The sequence below is a fragment of the Rhinatrema bivittatum genome, chromosome 9 (assembly GCF_901001135.1).
Source record: "Rhinatrema bivittatum chromosome 9, aRhiBiv1.1, whole genome shotgun sequence".
NCBI classification, from domain to species: domain Eukaryota; kingdom Metazoa; phylum Chordata; class Amphibia; order Gymnophiona; family Rhinatrematidae; genus Rhinatrema; species Rhinatrema bivittatum.
Window position 1 is genome coordinate 56,921,421 of NC_042623.1, and position 16,280 is coordinate 56,937,700.

Here is a 16,280-nt window from a genome sequence, read left to right on the forward strand (position 1 = left end):
GACACAGACACACATGATCTCTCTCTTACTTATACACACAGGCTCTTAATCATACATACACATGATCTCTCTCACACACAAAGGATCTCAATCATACACACATACTCTTTCAAACAAACAGGTTTTCAATTACAAACTTACACATACAGGTTCCCAATGGTAAACTTACATTCATGCTCTCTCTCTCTCTCACAGGCAGGATCTCAATCACAGACATACTCTCTTTCACATATACAGGCTCTCAATCATTCACATACATGCAATCTCTCTCACACACACACAGGATCTCAAACACACATGCTTGCTCGCTCATTCATTCACTCTCTCTCTCCCCCCGGGAACTCGCGGCAGCAGCAGCCACCTCCCAACGCTAACCTCCTTCATTTTCAGCCCTCGCGGAGGCGAAGGCGGAGTCCCATCGGCCGCGGTTGAAGATTTTCATTTTCCTCCGAGCCGCGCTGCAGTTTTCTTCCCGTCGGACACTAGCGTGCCTGCGCGGGTCTTCTCGCGCAGGCACCCGATGCTCTCCACTTCCTCTTCCGGGCCGCGGGAAGAAGAGAGCACCGGCGTGCTCTCAATGACACACCTATACACGGTTCCCCGCTGGGTCAGCGGGGAACCGCGAAGTATGGCGACACTTGTCTGCGAGCCAGATGCAGCCCTCAAAAGAGCCATATCTGGCTCGCGAGCCATGGGTTCCCGACCCCTGCTTTAAAAGTAACCCCTTAGCTTCCCCCACCTTCACGACCCCCCCAAAAACTTTTTACAGGTACCTGGTGGTCCAGTGGGGGTCCCGGGAGCGATCTCCCGCAATCTCCCGCTCTGGGACGTCCTCCGGCTACCGGGCCGTCAGCTGCCACTAATCAAAATGGCGCCGATGGCCCTTTGCCCTTACCATGTGACAAATTGCAGTAAGACCTTGTGAGACTGGAAAAGAATTGGGCATCCAAATGGCAGATGAAATTTAATGTGGATAAGTGCAAAGTGATGCATATAGGGAAAAATAACCCATGCTATAATTACACAATGTTGGGTTCCATATTAGGTGCTACAACCCAAGAAAGAGATCTAGGTATCATAGTGGATAACACATTGAAATCATCGGTTCAGTGTGATGCGGCAGTCAAAAAAGCAAACAGAATGTTGGGAATTATTAGAAAGGGAATGGTGAATAAAATGAAAATGTCATAATGCCTCTTTATCGCTCCATGGAGAGACCGTACCTTGAATACTGTGTACAATTCTGGTCTCCGCATTTCAAAAAAGATATAATTGCGATGGAGAAGGTATAGAGAAGGGCTACAAAAATGATAAGGGGAATGGAACAACTCCCCTATGAGGAAAGACTAAAGAGGTTAGGACTTTTCAGCTTGGAGAAGAGGCGACTGAGGGGGGATATGATAGAGATGTTTAAAATCATGAGAGGTCTAGAACGGGTAGATGTGAATCGGTTATGTACTCTTTCGGATAGTTGAAGGACTAGGGGGCATTCCATGAAGTTAGCAATAGGCACATTTAAAACTAATCGGAGAAAGTTCTTTTTTACTCAACGCACAATTAAACTCTGGAATTTGTTGCCAGAGGATGTGGTTAGTGCAGTTAGTGTAGCTGTGTTTAAAAAAGGATTGGATAAGTTCTTGGAGGAGAAGTCCATTACCTGCTATTAAGTTCACTTAGAGAATAGCCACTGCCATTAGCAATGGTAAGATAGACTTAGTTTTTGGGTACTTGCCAGGTTCTTATGGCCTGAATTGTCCACTGTTGGAAACAGGATGCTGGGCTTGATGGACCTTTGGTCTGACCCAGTATGGCATTTTCTTATGTTCTTATGTATCCGTGCCATTGGCCGGATCCTGTCACATGGTAGGAGCACTGGATGGCCGGTGCCATCTTGTGCTCCTACCATGTGACAGGGGCTGACCAATGGCACTGGTAGCCCCTGTGACATAGTAAGGGCAAAGGCTTTCGGTGCCATTTTGAATACTGGAAGCCGACGGTCCGAGTGCAGGAGGTCGCTCCCGGACCCCCGCTGGATTTTTGGCAAGTCTTGTGGGGGTCAGGAGGGTCCTCCAAGACTGATGGTCCAACGGGGGTCCGGGAGCAATCTCCTGCACTCGGGTCATCGGCTGCCAGTAATCAAAATGGCACCGATAGCCTTTGCCCTTACTATGTCACAGGGAATACCGGTGCCATTGGTCAGCCCCTGTCACATGGTAGGAGCACAAGATGGCGCTGGCCATCCAGTGCTCCTACCATGTGACAGGATCCGGCCAATGGCACGGATACCCTGTCACATGGTAAGGGCAAAGGGCCCTCGGTTCCATTTTGATTATTGGCCGAAGGCCTGGTAGCTGGAGGATGGCCCGGAGCGGTAGATCGCGGGAGATCGCTATCGGGACCCCCAGTGGACGACCAGGTACCTGTAAAAAGGTTTTGGGGGGTTGAGAGGGTGGGGGAAGCTAAGGGGTTACTTTTAAAGGGTCGGGGTGGATTTAGGGGTTATTATTGTGTGCCGTTTTTTCTGCCCTCCCCCCAAATGATACAGGAACCCCCACGATCAATATCGTGGGGTTTTCCTATCGTTTTGGTGGAGCCCCCGATTTCTGACGATTTTGAAAATATTGACGATATTTTCAATCGTCCGAAGCCCGATTCACATCCCTAGTCCTTAATATTAACCTGATTCCAATGTGATGCCTAATTTAACTTAAATCAGAGCTCTCATACGCCTCTTTGAAGAGCCAGGTTTTCAAGTTTTTCTTAAAACCCAAAAAGTCTCTTTGCAGCCTTAGTTCAGAAGGCAGAGAGTTCCATAATTTGAGTCCAGTGACTGATATAGCTCTCTTCCTCACCTTACTTAAATGGGCATGTCGTACTGAGGGAATAGTTAAAAGGCCTTTATTCGCAGATCTCAAATTTCATTGGGGGGTACAAAGGTGTAGAGAGGCATTCAACCATTCTATTTTATCAACAGGCTAAGGGGGATAGAACTGCCTGTGCAGTCAGGGCTCAAGCAGTGATTCAGGGCTGAACAGACCAGCAGGTTCTTTTTTTTTTTTTTTGGGGGTGGGGGGGAGGTGTTCTCACTCTCCTGTCTGGAGAGACACCCAGTATGGAAATGGCTCGGAAAGCAGAGAAGATGGAGCAAGTGATCCAGATCCTTCAGGGCAGCAGCAATTGCAAAACACCATACAAACTCAACTCGCCCAGCAGCAGGGCAACCTGTGCAGCAAAACACAGTGTTAACTCAGGTGGCACAGGCTGTGCAAACCACTATGTCCAGTTTAACCAAGGCAAATCCGTTACCTCAGACCATGTTTAAAATGAAGGCAGGTGAGATCCAAAGGTCTTCCTGAGAAACTTTGAGAGGACTGCCCAGCTTTCAGCTTGGCCAGAAGCCAATTGGAATATGTACTTGGCTAACTTACTCACAGGCAGATGTTAAGCTGCTTTCCAAGCAGCCCACCCAGATGGGACGGCTACCTATGCAGAAGTCAAGGCCAGCATCCTGGATAGCTGACTATACCTCAAAAACATACCCGCAGCAGTTCCAGTAGGAATACCTGAAGCCTGGGGAGAGCCCCAGAAGTCTGTTTCATCTCCCTGAAGGATGCCAGGTAGAAGTGGCTACTAGAGATTTGAATCAGAACCGGTATCGATTCCGATTCACATCGTGAAATTTTTATCTTGCAGTCCGACGGGTTTTTTTTTATCAGCTGCGCCCGAGCCGATAACAAAAAACTACAGCTGACTCTTTAAAATGAGTTTTTTAGTATCCCCCACCCTCCAGAACCCCCCAAAAAAGTTTTAAATACCTGGTGGTCCAGCCGGGGTCCCGGGAGCATTCTCCCGTGCTCGGGCCGTCGGCTGCCAGTAAACAAAATGGCGCCGATGGCCCTTTGCCCTTAGCATGTGACAGGGTATCCGTGCCATTGGTTGGTCCCTATCACATGGTAGGAGCAATGGACAGCTGGCGCCATCTTTAAAATGGCGTGGGCCATTCAGTGCACCTACCATGTGACAGGGGCTGACCAATGGCACCGATAGCCACTGTCGCATGGTAAGAGCAAAGGGCCATCGGCGCCATTTTGATTAGTGGCAGCTGACAGCCTGAGTGCGGGAGAATGCTCCCGGGAACCCCGCTGGACCACCAGGTATTTAAAACTTTTTTTGGGGGGGGTCTGAAGAATGGGGGGGTCCTGAGAATGGGGGATACTAACAAACTCATTTTAAAGGGTCAGGTTGTGTTTTTAGGTTGTGTCCTTTCTTCCCGCCCGCCCCTCCCATAACGATAAGAAAACCCACTAAATTAATTGTGGGGTTTCCTATCGCTATCGGGGACCCCCCTGATATCTGACGATATTGAAATATCGAACGATATTTTCAATCGTCAAATAAATGATTCACATCCCTAGTGGCTACAGCTGGAGGCAAAGACAGATCTCGAAGTAGCCCAACCGGTTGTTCTGGAACAATTCTTACTTGGATTTAACCAGTCTCTGCAAAATTGGGTCTGCCAACACACAAGGCTCATGTTGTAAAGAGCTCTATAAGTGGCGGACACCTTCCACCAGGCGCAGTTAATGTCAATGTGGTAAGGAGGCAACAAAGACAACCTGCACAAATGTCCTGGCGAAGCATAAAAAGTGAAGCTTCCAAGCAGTGACCTTTAGAAGCAGAGAGCTCATCTTCTGTACCAAGAACCCAGGCCACAGTCTGATCCACGTGCTTTAACTGTGGTAAGAGACGTCATTTAGCAAGAGACTGTCATTTTGAGGGGCCTGAAGTTATGGATATCAGCTTAGTGACCCAGCCAACACTAGACTATAAAATCTTTGGGGATAAAGGAAAAACTTCAAAGCAGGAAAAATCCTCACTTCAGAAGAAGAAATGTATTCTCCCAGGAACGAAACTGGGGACTATTTTTCCTTCTGTGTCTTTTGTGCAGGGAATGGTCATCAGGTGGACTGCTGCCCATTTAGAAAATACGAACATAAAACGCTCTCAAGGAGAATGACTAAAGGCAAAAATGAACCCATATAGTGGGCATGCTCTTCTTCTAAAGCGCTGGACAATAATGTCAAAGAATGTCCATGGATAGATGACAAGGAATGTGAACACCAACTGGAAGAACAGCCCAAGAAAGAGAAGGGGGGCAATAACAGAACCCCAGAATGAAAATGAAAAATGAGAAGAGTGAGCGAACACAATTGCAAAGCCAAAAAATTGTAGTTTAGTGGATATCCCTCATTTGAGTCACAAGGAGTTTGTGATCCAGGTGGAACTGGACAAAGTTCCCACCCAAGCATTGGGGAATTCAGGCTCTGTCAAGGCTCTCATTTGTGAGAACCTCCTCCAAAAAGAGTGGATCAATCACAAGAAAATAGAGACACTTACAGCGTACATGGGGAGAAACAGGAAAACCCAACCAGTCAGATTCTGCTAACGACCACAGCAGGTCAAGCCATTATGGAAATGGGAGTCATTCCTGAGCTCCCATACCCAATAATTCTGGGTCGCGATTGTCCCCAGTTTATGAGCCTATGTGCCCAGCTCACAGGGAATCAGGGTTGCCCACCCAAGGTACCCCACTGGTGATGAAGAGCCAGGAATTAGTCCGGGCACGGCTGAATGCCCAGCCTCACAAGGCCGAGCTGAGGGGGAGGGTATGTTTGGGAGCATATAAGGAACTCCCTCAGAACATCTTAAAGGACAAGCTACTGCTATCTGTATCATCTTCTTTAACGCAAGTGGGGACAAGAGACCAGGGCCAGAAGGATGAGGGAGGTCCAGGGTGAAAGACAGAAGCCTCAAGAATATGAACTGAAAGTCACGATTGTTTTGTTGAACTGCTCAAACCAGCTATCTGTTTTGTTTATTATTGCTTAACAATAAAGAAGCTTATAAAGAATTTGACAATTCCAGTGTGGAAGCAGTTCTATGGCTAATCCTGACTTCTCAGCATCACATGGAGTGAAAGATCTGTACAGAACTTTCCATTTATTTCCATCAAACTTCAGTGAAATTGAGTTGGAAACCATACTTGCTTTCAGCGTAATTTTTGCTACTGTCCACTTTTATGATATTATCAGTGCTGTTTACAATGAACTTCAATGGTGGATAACAGGTAAGTAACACACAGGTCTAGAAGTTAATCTCCCCCCCACTCAGGGAATTCTGAACACTCCGAGTGTTTTTCACTCTTTTTTGAGAACTGAGCAGTTCTCATCATCTGAAATGAGATGGCCCCCTGGGTCCTTATCTGGGACTACCCACCTGCAGTTTAAAATGGTAAAAATATGTTTGCTTGCCAAGGCTATCCCTAAAGTAGGACAAATTTGGGTATCCTAGGCCCCACATTTTGGATAGGGGTAGCCCTGAGCGTAAAGCATGTGCTTCTTCTGGTGTGCCTCCTGCCAGCCCATGGAAAAGTCCTTGCTGTACCATGCTAAGGTAATAGCAGTTTGTTCTACCATACTGGATCCAGTACAACCCTCTACCCATCAGCCTCCCATGTAGATTATAGCTGTTGTTTTTGTTCTCATGTTTCCTTAAGTGTATTTGTATATGCATAGAGCCTCATTGAGGTGTAAGAAGGTTCACAAAGCATTTTTCACATGAATGATTCTGCTAAATTTCTAATTAAGGAGGTGCATTGCATTATAGTGCATCGCAGCAACACATTAATTTTGATTTTGAATAAAATTTCACAACTTGCAGACTACCTGTCAAATGTTAGTCCTTAAGAATGTGCAAAATTGTATAAATAGCACTTCACACACCAAATGTCAGCATAGTCTGTTCATCACAAATATCGAACACTATGTTGGGATTCAGAGCATAAAGTGCTATTTGCAGAATGTTCTTCCACTTCATGCTTGAGGCTCCTGGTATGCTACTCACACCAAAAATGTAGCTTAGACAGTATAAACTATTCAAGGGATAAGGGATGGGGAATAGACAAATGCTAAAGTTTCCCTGAATTCTCATTCCCAGAATTCATATTGAAAAAAATATCATTTTCAAGGGGAAAGACTGCTGGTGAGAGACAAGAATGAGATGAAAAAAATGTAATTCTATCATCAGAAATATGAATATTTCCTATTTCCAAGGCAACAGCCTAACTATGCTAATCTGAATAGATAATATAATAAGCTGAATAAGAAACAATGGTTATATCTGCTTTCATATTTCATTCTATATATAGATATAATATAAAATATATCTAATATTTAATATTTTTAGAATCAATGACACCCATAATTTTATGATCTTATTCTAAAAATCAGCATTTTCTGTACAAGAAATGTTGCAGTCTTTGATGTATGGAAAGGAATAAAACCTTACTTTCATATTCTGATCCTGCAGAGCTATCTTTACCTGTTGATACAAACAGAAACATTATTGGGATTTGTTAAGAAAATTCATTGGGGCGGATTTTCAGAGCCCTGCTCGCATAAATCCGCCCAAAACCGGGCGGATTTACGCGAGCAGGGCCCTGCGCGCCGGGAAGCCTATTTTACATAGGCCTCCCGGCGCGCGCAGAGCCCCGGGACTCGCGTAAGTCCCGGGGTTCTCGGAGGGGGGCGTGTCGGGGGCGTGTACGGGGGCGTGGCTACGGCCCGGGGGCATGGCCACACCCTCCGTACCCGCCCCCAGGTCGCGGCCCGGCGCGCAGGAGGCCCGCTGGCGCGCGGGGATTTACGCCTCCCTCTGGGAGGCGTAAATCCCCCGACAAAGGTAAGGGGGGGGTTTAGACAGGGCCGGGCGGGTGGGTTAGGTAGGGGAAGGGAGGGGAAGGTGAGGGGAGGGCAAAGGAAAGTTCCCTCCGAGGCCGCTCCGATTTCGGAGCGGCCTTGGAGGGAACGGGGTAGGCTGCGCGGCTCGGCGCGCGCCGGCTATACAAAATTCATAGCCTTGCGCGCGCCGATCCAGGATTTTAGTGGATACGCGCGGCTCCGCGCGTATCTACTAAAATCCAGCGTACTTTTGTTTGCGCCTGGAGCGCAAACAAAAGTAGGCTATTCGCGCGCCTTTGAAAATCCGCCCCATTACGTAGCTTCATTATTCTCATGAATCATTTTAAGTATTCATTTAAATTTGGCAATGAAAATGAAGATTTGGCCATGAAATACAATTACAGTATCTGTTACTATTTGGTGTTTTGATTATTATCTATACTCCTAACTGTGCTCTCGGCATTGTAGCATAGCAACAGATTGACCAAAAAATAAGCCTTCAAGATGCTCTTGAAGGACTATAGAGTTGTTTGGCTTTTGCATTTTGAATTAATTGACGCTAACAAAGTATGTGGGCAGTAGGATTCCCTGATGCAGAGTGAAATCAAAACATAATACTATGCCAGACTCTCTTCTCTGAAGTTTCATCTTCGTGACTTGATACATATGAGGGAAGTAATTTTTCTAAACTGCCATTTTTATTTGCAATATAAAACTGCCTTAAAAATGTGATATTGATGGATGAATGACTACTTATGGATCAATGATTAAATATGACCCGTAGAATACGGCAAGTGTTACAATGATGGCCTCCACTACCTCTACTCCTACTACTACCTATCATTTTTAAAGCATTACAAATGTACACAGCACTGTACAAATACACACAAGAAACAGTCCCTGCATCTTAGAGTTTGCAAATCCAGTCAAGATAAACATACAGGACAAAAAATACTTTGAGATGTTTCATATTTTAAGAAAATGATTAAAATCAACAAGTCTATTATTAGGAGAACTAGGGAATAAGATTTAAAAGCAGCATTAAAAAGAGGGGTTTGTAGACTGGAGTTGAATAACGACAGAGAGGTGTAAAGAATGGAGCTGAGGGGGAGGAGGTGGAGGAGAAGGGCATAGATAAGAGTGACTTGCTTAATGAACAAAGTTCGTAAGTGGGAATGTATGGACAGCTAAGAGAAGAGAGGAGTTGTAGAATGAGTGCACTCATAGGGGAGTAAGAGAAGCTTTATCCATTAAATCATGTCTTTCTATATGCTCTACAATTTTGATCTTGAGGATAGTTTATTTCCACTATTTTTCCTGGCACTGAAGTTAGGCTCACTGGTCTATAGTTACCCGGATCGCCCCTGGAGCCTTTTTTAAATATTGGGGTTACATTGGCCACCCTCCAGTCTTCAGGTACAATGGATGATTTTAATGAAAGGTTACAAATTTTAACTAATAGGTGAGAAATTTCATTTTTTAGTTCCTTTAGTACCCTAGGATGCATACCATCTGGTCCAGGTGACTTGCTACTCTTTAGTTTGTCAATCTGGCCTACTACATCTTCCAGGTTGACAATGATTTCATTCAGTTCGTCTGACTTATCACCCCTGTAAACCATCTCCGGAACTGGTATCTCCCCAACATCCTCATTAGTAAACACGGAAGCAAAGAATTCATTTAGTCTTTCTGCAATGGCCGTATCTTCCCTAAGAGCCCCTTTAACCCCTCGGTCATCTAATGGTCCAACCGAGTCCCTCACAGGTTTCTTGCTTTGGATATATTTTAAAAAGGTTTTATTATGACTTTTTGCCTCTATGGCCAACTTCATTTCAAATTCTCTCTTCGCCTGTTTTATCAATGTTTTACACTTAACTTGACAATGTTTATGTTTTATCCTATTTTCTTCAGATGGATCCTTCTTCCAATTTTTGAAGGATGATTTTTTTGGCTAAAATAGCCTCTTTCACCTCAGCTTTTAACCATGACGGTAATCGTTTTGCCTTCCTTCCACCTTTCTTAATGCGTGGAATACATATGGACTATGCCTCTAGGATTGTATTTTTAAACAATGTCCAAGCCTGTTGAACACTTTTAACCTTTGTAGCTGCACCTTTCAGTTTTTTTCTGACTATTTTCCTCATTTTATCAAAGTTTCCCTTTTGAAAGTTTAGTGTTAGAGCTGCAGATTTACTTATTTTCCCCCTTCCAGTTATTAGTTTAAATTTGATCATGTTATGATCACTGTTGCCAAGTGGCCCCACCACCGTTACCTCTCTCACCAAATCCTGTGTTCCACTAAGAATTAAATCTAAAATAGCTCCCTCTCTTCTTGGTTCCTGAACCAATTGCTCCATGAAACAATCATTTATTACATCCAGGAACTTTATATCTCTAGCAAGTCCTTATGTTACATCTACCCAGTCAATATTGGGGTAATTGAAATCTCCCATTATTATTGCACTGCCAAATTGGTTTGCTTCCCTGATTTCTCTTAGCATTTCATCATCTGTCTGACCATTTTGTCCAGGTGGACGTTAGTATACTCCTATCACTATACTCTTACCCAATACATATGGGATTTCTACCCATATAGATTCTACTGAGCATTTAGTCTCTTGTATTATCTTTAGCCTGTTGGACTCTATACCCTCCCGGACATAAAGTGCCACACCCCCACCAAGTTGATCCTCCCTATCATTGAGATATAATTTGTACCCTGATATAGCACTGTCCCATTGGTTATCCTCCTTCTCCAAAGTTTCTGTGGTGCCAATTATGTCAATCTCATCATTTGCTGCTATACACTCTAACTCTCCCATCTTACTTCTTAGACTTCTGGCATTGACATATAGACATTTCAAAGTATGTTTTTTGTTTGTTTTAACAACCTGCTTTTCAGTTGTTTGGGATAATTTGAATCATTAGTTTTGGTGATTTTTTACATATAGGCATATGGACTATGTTTGCTTTTAATGGAACCTCTCTGTTGAGATGCCCTAACTCTCCTGTTTCATTAGTATCCTTCAAGGATACATTTCTCCGAACCATGCACTGCTGAGTGACTGTCGGCTTTCACCCTTGTTCTAGTTTAAAAGTTGCTCTATCTCCTTTTTGAAAGTTAGTGCCAGCAGCTTGGTTCCACCCTGGTTAAGGTGGAGCTCATCCTTTAAGAAAAGTCTCCCCTTTCCCCAAAAGTTTCCCCAGTTCCTTACAAAGCTGAATCCCTCTTCCCTGCACCATCGTCTCATCCACGCATTGAAACTCTGGAGTGTTACAGTGATGGCCTCCACTACCTCTACTCCTACTACTACCTATCATTTTTAAAGCATTACAAATGTACACAGCACTGTACAAATACACACAAGAAACAGTCCCTGCAACTTAGAGTTTGCAAATCCAGTCAAGATAAACAGACAGGACAAAAAATACTTTGAGAGGTTTCATATTTTAAGAAAATGATTAAAATCAACAAAGCTTGTATTAGGAGAACTAGGGGATAAGATTTAAAAGCAGCATTAATAAGAGGGGTTTGTAGACTGGAGTTGAATAAGGACAGAGAGGTGTAAAGAATGGAGCTGAGGGGGAGGAGGTGGAGGAGAATGGCATAAATAAGAGTGACTTGCTTAATGAGCAAAGTTCGTAAGTGGGGATGTATGGACAGCTAAGAGAAGAGAGGAGTTGTAGAATGAGTGCACTCATAGGGGAGTAAGAGAAGCTTTATCTGCATGCAGAAGCGGATATGGAGCCAGTGTAGTGACTTGAGAAGAAAAGTTACAAGCTGTAATGACACCGATGATACAAGTCATGCAGCTGAATTCTGAATAGATTGCAATGGAGAGAGATGGCTCTCCGGCAGATCTGTGAGAAGCAGCTTGCAGTGAGTGGTATAACAGGGGATGATGATCGAGTGGGTGTTTTGGTAATGTGTTCAAAAAGGAAGGGATGGATTTTGGTGATAGAGAAAGAAATGAGATCTAACAGCAGTGTGTTAGATGTGTGTATAGAGGGAGAGAGAGAAAAGAAAAAGATAGCCCCAAGGTTGCAGGGCTGAGGTGGGTACTGGGAGGATGGCAGTATTGTCTAAGAAATAGAGAAAGAGGGAAAAAGGGAAGTAGGTTTGGCAGGGGAAGATGAGAAATTTGGTCTTGACCATGCTGAGTGTAAGGTGGCTGTGGGACATCCAGGCAGCAATGGCCAACAAGCAGGTTGAGGTGTAGAGAGGTAGATCTGGGAGCCATCAGCATACAGATAGTACTAAATAGAGATGTGAATCGTGTCCTCGATCGTCTTAACGATCGATTTCGGCTGGGAGGGGGAGGGAATCGTATCGTTGCCGTTTGGGTGTTTAGAATATCGTGAAAATCGTTAAAATCGTGAACCAGCACACTAAAACCCCCTAAAACCCACCCCCGACCCTTTAAATTAAATCCCCCACCCCCAAATGCCTTAAATTACCCTGGGATCCAGCGGCGGTCCATAGCTAAATCGGGGGAAGGGGGAGGGCAGGAAAACCGGCACACTAAATCCCCCTAAAACCCACCCCCGACCCTTTAAATTAAATCCCCCCCCTCCCGAACCCCCCCCCCCAAATGCCTTAAAGTACCCTGGTGTCCAGCGGCGGTCCGAAACGGGCTCCTGCTGTTGAAGCGTGTTGTCTTCAGCCGGCGCCATTTCGCAAAATGGCCGCCGCAAAATGGCGGCGGCCATAGACCAACACGATTCGACCGCAGGAGGTCGCTTCCGGACCCCCGCTGGACTTTTGGCAAGTCTTGTGGGGGTCAGGAGGCCTCCCCAAGCTGGCCAAAAGTCTCTGGGGGTCCAGCGGGCGTCCGGGAGCGATCTCCTGCCGCGAATCGTTTTCCATACGGATAATGGCGCCGGCAGGAGATCGACTGCAGGAGGTCGTTCAGCGGAGGTCTGGAACCCTCGCTGAATGACCTCCTGCAGTCGATCTCCTGCCAGCGCCATTATCCGTACGGAAAACGATTCGAGGCAGGAGATAGCTCCCGGATGCCCGCTTGACCCCCAGAGACTTTTGGCCAGCTTGGGGGGCCTCCTGACCCCCACAAGACTTGCCAAAAGTCCAGCGGGGGTCCGGAAGCGACCTCCTGTGGTCAAATCGTGTTTGTCTATGGCCGCCGCCATTGTGCGGCGGCCATTTTGCGAAATGGCGCCGGCTGAAGACAACACGCTTCAACAGCAGGAGCCCGTTTCGGACCGCCGCTGGACACCAGGGTACTTTAAGGCATTTGGGGGGGGTTCGGGAGGGGGGGGTTTTAGGGGGATTTAGTGTGCCGGTTTTCCTGCCCTCCCCCTTCCCCCGATTTAGCTATGGACCGCCGCTGGATCCCAGGGTAATTTATGGCATTCAGGAGGGTGGGGGATTTAATTTAAAGGGTCGGGGGTGGGTTTTAGGGGGTTTTAGTGTGCCGGTTTTCCTGCCCTCCCCCTTCCCCCGATTTACGATTTTTTGACGATAAATCGGGGGAATTGGTATTGTATCGTGGCCCTAACGATTTTTGACGATTTAAAATATATCGGACGATATTTTAAATCGTCAAAAAATGATTCACATCCCTAGTACTAAAAGCCATGGGAGGAGATGACAGCACCAAGAGAAAGAGTATAGAAAGAGAACAGGGTCCAGGACAGAGCGCTGAGGTATACCAGTTGCTAGTAAAATAGTGGTGGAGGAGGATCTGCAGAGGACCCAGTGCAAGTGCAATGGGAGAGGTAAAATGATGGCCAAGACAGAATGGGGTCCTGAAATCCAGCTTAGAACAGATTATGAAAGTGTGGTGATTAACAGAGTAAAAAGCAGCAGATAGATCAAGGAGGATGAGGATCAAGAAACGTTTGGCAATGAATCAGTCACTGGAGATTTTGGCAAGGGCTTTTTCAATGGAATCCAGAGGACTAAAACAGATGGGAAATGCTTGAGGAGAAAGTCAAAACGGTAGAGGCAAACAGCATGTTTAAGAACCTTCATTTTCAGTTTTTATTTTAAATTGCTCTGGAATGTATTAGGGCCTCATTTACTAAGCATTTTTCCCATAGACACAGAATGGGAGGAAAGCCTTAGTAAATCAGGCCTTTAGTGTTTGTAATGAACAAAATTTAGAGAAAAATCCGCAGAAACAATGACTCTGCAATTATTCCACGTCTTGGCCACAGTGAAAGGTGCACTGCCACAGAGAGGACTGCTCACCCTTACTATGAGTGCAACACCCAATTGATGACAGATATAAACTAACAAAAGGACCCTAAGACCTTGCAGGAAATGATTCCTGACCATACTGTAACCTGGAAATTAGCACAGAGGTAAAGGGGCTTCCTTAAAGAAGATGCAGTAAAGAACAGTAAGGAAAATCTGGTAAAAGTGTGACAACTACTGCAAATTACAGCCCAGCCCTGGTGTAACATTTCAAGAGAGAAAGCGGCTTAAGTCTGAGAAAGTACCTGATGTCTCGTCACCTGCAAATAAAGGAAACAAAACACAGACACTATTAGTACAGCACAAAAGGGCAATAACTGATTATACATCAAGCCTTCAAGGGATAACTTGTAAATCGCTGACTGGATTATAACAGTGAGTTCTTCCAATGCCATTAAAACAAACCCTTGCAATCTAATAAATGGAAGAGATCTCAAACTCATCCAGCCCAAGATCATCAAATTCCACCCAACCCCACTCACTCCCACCGCCCCACTGAGAATAATTTCATGAAATCTATTTTGGGCCTCATTTACCCTACTGCACATTTGCGACACATTGGTCAAGCTTCATTTATCTAGATAGATAGCATGTGTTGCTTTTACGTCCAACAGATGGCGCTGTTTTTCCCAAAAAACATGTTTTTACCTGTCACAGGTGTGACATCTATATAATATAGGTATATATAAACACGCGCGTATTTGAATGCAACTTTGTGTCAAAATTTCAAAGCAATCGGTGAAGAACTTTCGGAGATTTAAGATTTTGAACAAACGAACATTTACATTTTTATTTATATAGATGTATTTGTGGTCACATTTAAAGAGGCAATATTGCAGGGTACATTTATCAAAGATTGCCACCAAACTCTAACTTTTATTCTTTCTTTAGCAAATTACTCAGGGGTACTAATACATCACCCAAATTGGCATTGTTTTGGGGGTTTTTTTTTTCCCATTTTTTGTTCATTACAATAAACTGATAAATTAGAGAGAAAAATGAAATAGAAACTGAAAATAAAGATCTTTAAGCATGTCCAAGCAGACTTGAAAGGAAGGAGAGAGATGCGACAATAATTAGTAGGCAGTGTAGGGTCAGTGAGAGCTTTTTAAGGAATGGAGTCATTACAGCATATTTGAAGGCGGTGGAATGTCATAGATTGAAGATGTGAGAGATGGAGGGGATCATGGCAGAGGAAACAAGAGCTAAAGAGCCAGGGTGGGAAAGGGATCAGAGGAACAAATAGTGAATTTGGAAGAGGACAGAAAATAGGCAGTTTCCTCCTCTGTCATTTCAGAAAAGGAAGAGAAGGTGGGAGGGGTCAAAGGAAGGGGTGGGGAATTAAATGGGGGAGGGAAGAGAAAGTTGACTGGGGGAGAACTCAAGATTAATCTTGTGAACCTTGTCATTTTTCCATAGCCTGAGAATAGAGTGAAAGAGGGCTCCAGAGGCATTTTGTAAAAAGGGAATTGAATGTGGTAAGGAGATAGCAAGGGACATAGGGTGCGGTCATAGTAGTCTTGCTTGGTAAGAACGATAGCAGACTGGAAAGAGGTCAGCATGAGGAGTTTAGGCAGAGATGTTCTGCATAGAAACCTAGAAAGCAGATTCTGGGTGTGAGCCAAGGCTGAGATTTAATACCCTTATAGGAAAGGGAAAGAGAGGGGGAAGAGCAATCATGTCCAAAGCAGCGGAGAACAGGTAATAAGAAGAAACTGTCTCATCAACAGACTCTGACAATGGCCTGACAACCTCAACTTTGCTTCTTATGCAACACTCAGGCCCCCATCTATGTCTTATTACAAGGTTTTGTATTATTCTTGACAGCCCCCAAGGCTAGTGAAGCTGTTGTAAAAAAAATCCAGGCTCCCCTCTCACAAGTTTGAGTTTTAACCATGGCCCCTCATGCAGATTACCCCAGTGCTTCCTTGGAGGTCCTATGGCAATCATACCCCTGCTGTTTAAGGTCATAACCACCACATGCAGGTCACCCCAATGCCTTCTTGGAGGCCCGATGCAGTCCCACCCCTGCTGCTTAGGGCTGTAACCCAACACTCCATTCAGATTACCCCAATGCTTTCTTGGAAGCCAGATGCCATCATACCACTACTGTTTAAGGCTGTAATCACCGTTCCATGCAGGTTATCCCAGACTATGAAGAATTAGATCAACCTGGAGCAAGAGAGTCTGTGTTTCATAACCTCTTTGTACATCAGTGAGCATTTTTTGCCATCTTATATTCCTGTGTCTTCTTTTCCAGTAGTCAAGGTTTTCATTTTAATTTGTTAACTACTTATGGCACTATATGAGACTTCATGTACTAA

At 44.8% G+C, this 16,280-nt stretch overlaps 1 protein-coding gene across 4 annotated transcripts in view; it reads right to left on the minus strand.

Annotated features, from left to right (window-relative positions):
• The window catches only part of LOC115098931 (mucin-19-like), a 308,825-nt gene that overhangs the window by 249,946 nt on the left and 42,599 nt on the right, over positions 1 to 16,280 (minus strand). For 3 of the 4 annotated variants that reach the window (XM_029616058.1, XM_029616057.1, XM_029616056.1), the window contains 2 exons: positions 14,202 to 14,216; positions 7,348 to 7,380 (listed from right to left, as the gene is read on the minus strand). In XM_029616058.1, the coding sequence (XP_029471918.1) occupies positions 7,348 to 7,380; positions 14,202 to 14,216 (48 nt within the window). The remainder of the gene's footprint in view (positions 1 to 7,347; positions 7,381 to 14,201; positions 14,217 to 16,280) is intronic. The other variant, XM_029616060.1, reaches the window with a different exon arrangement.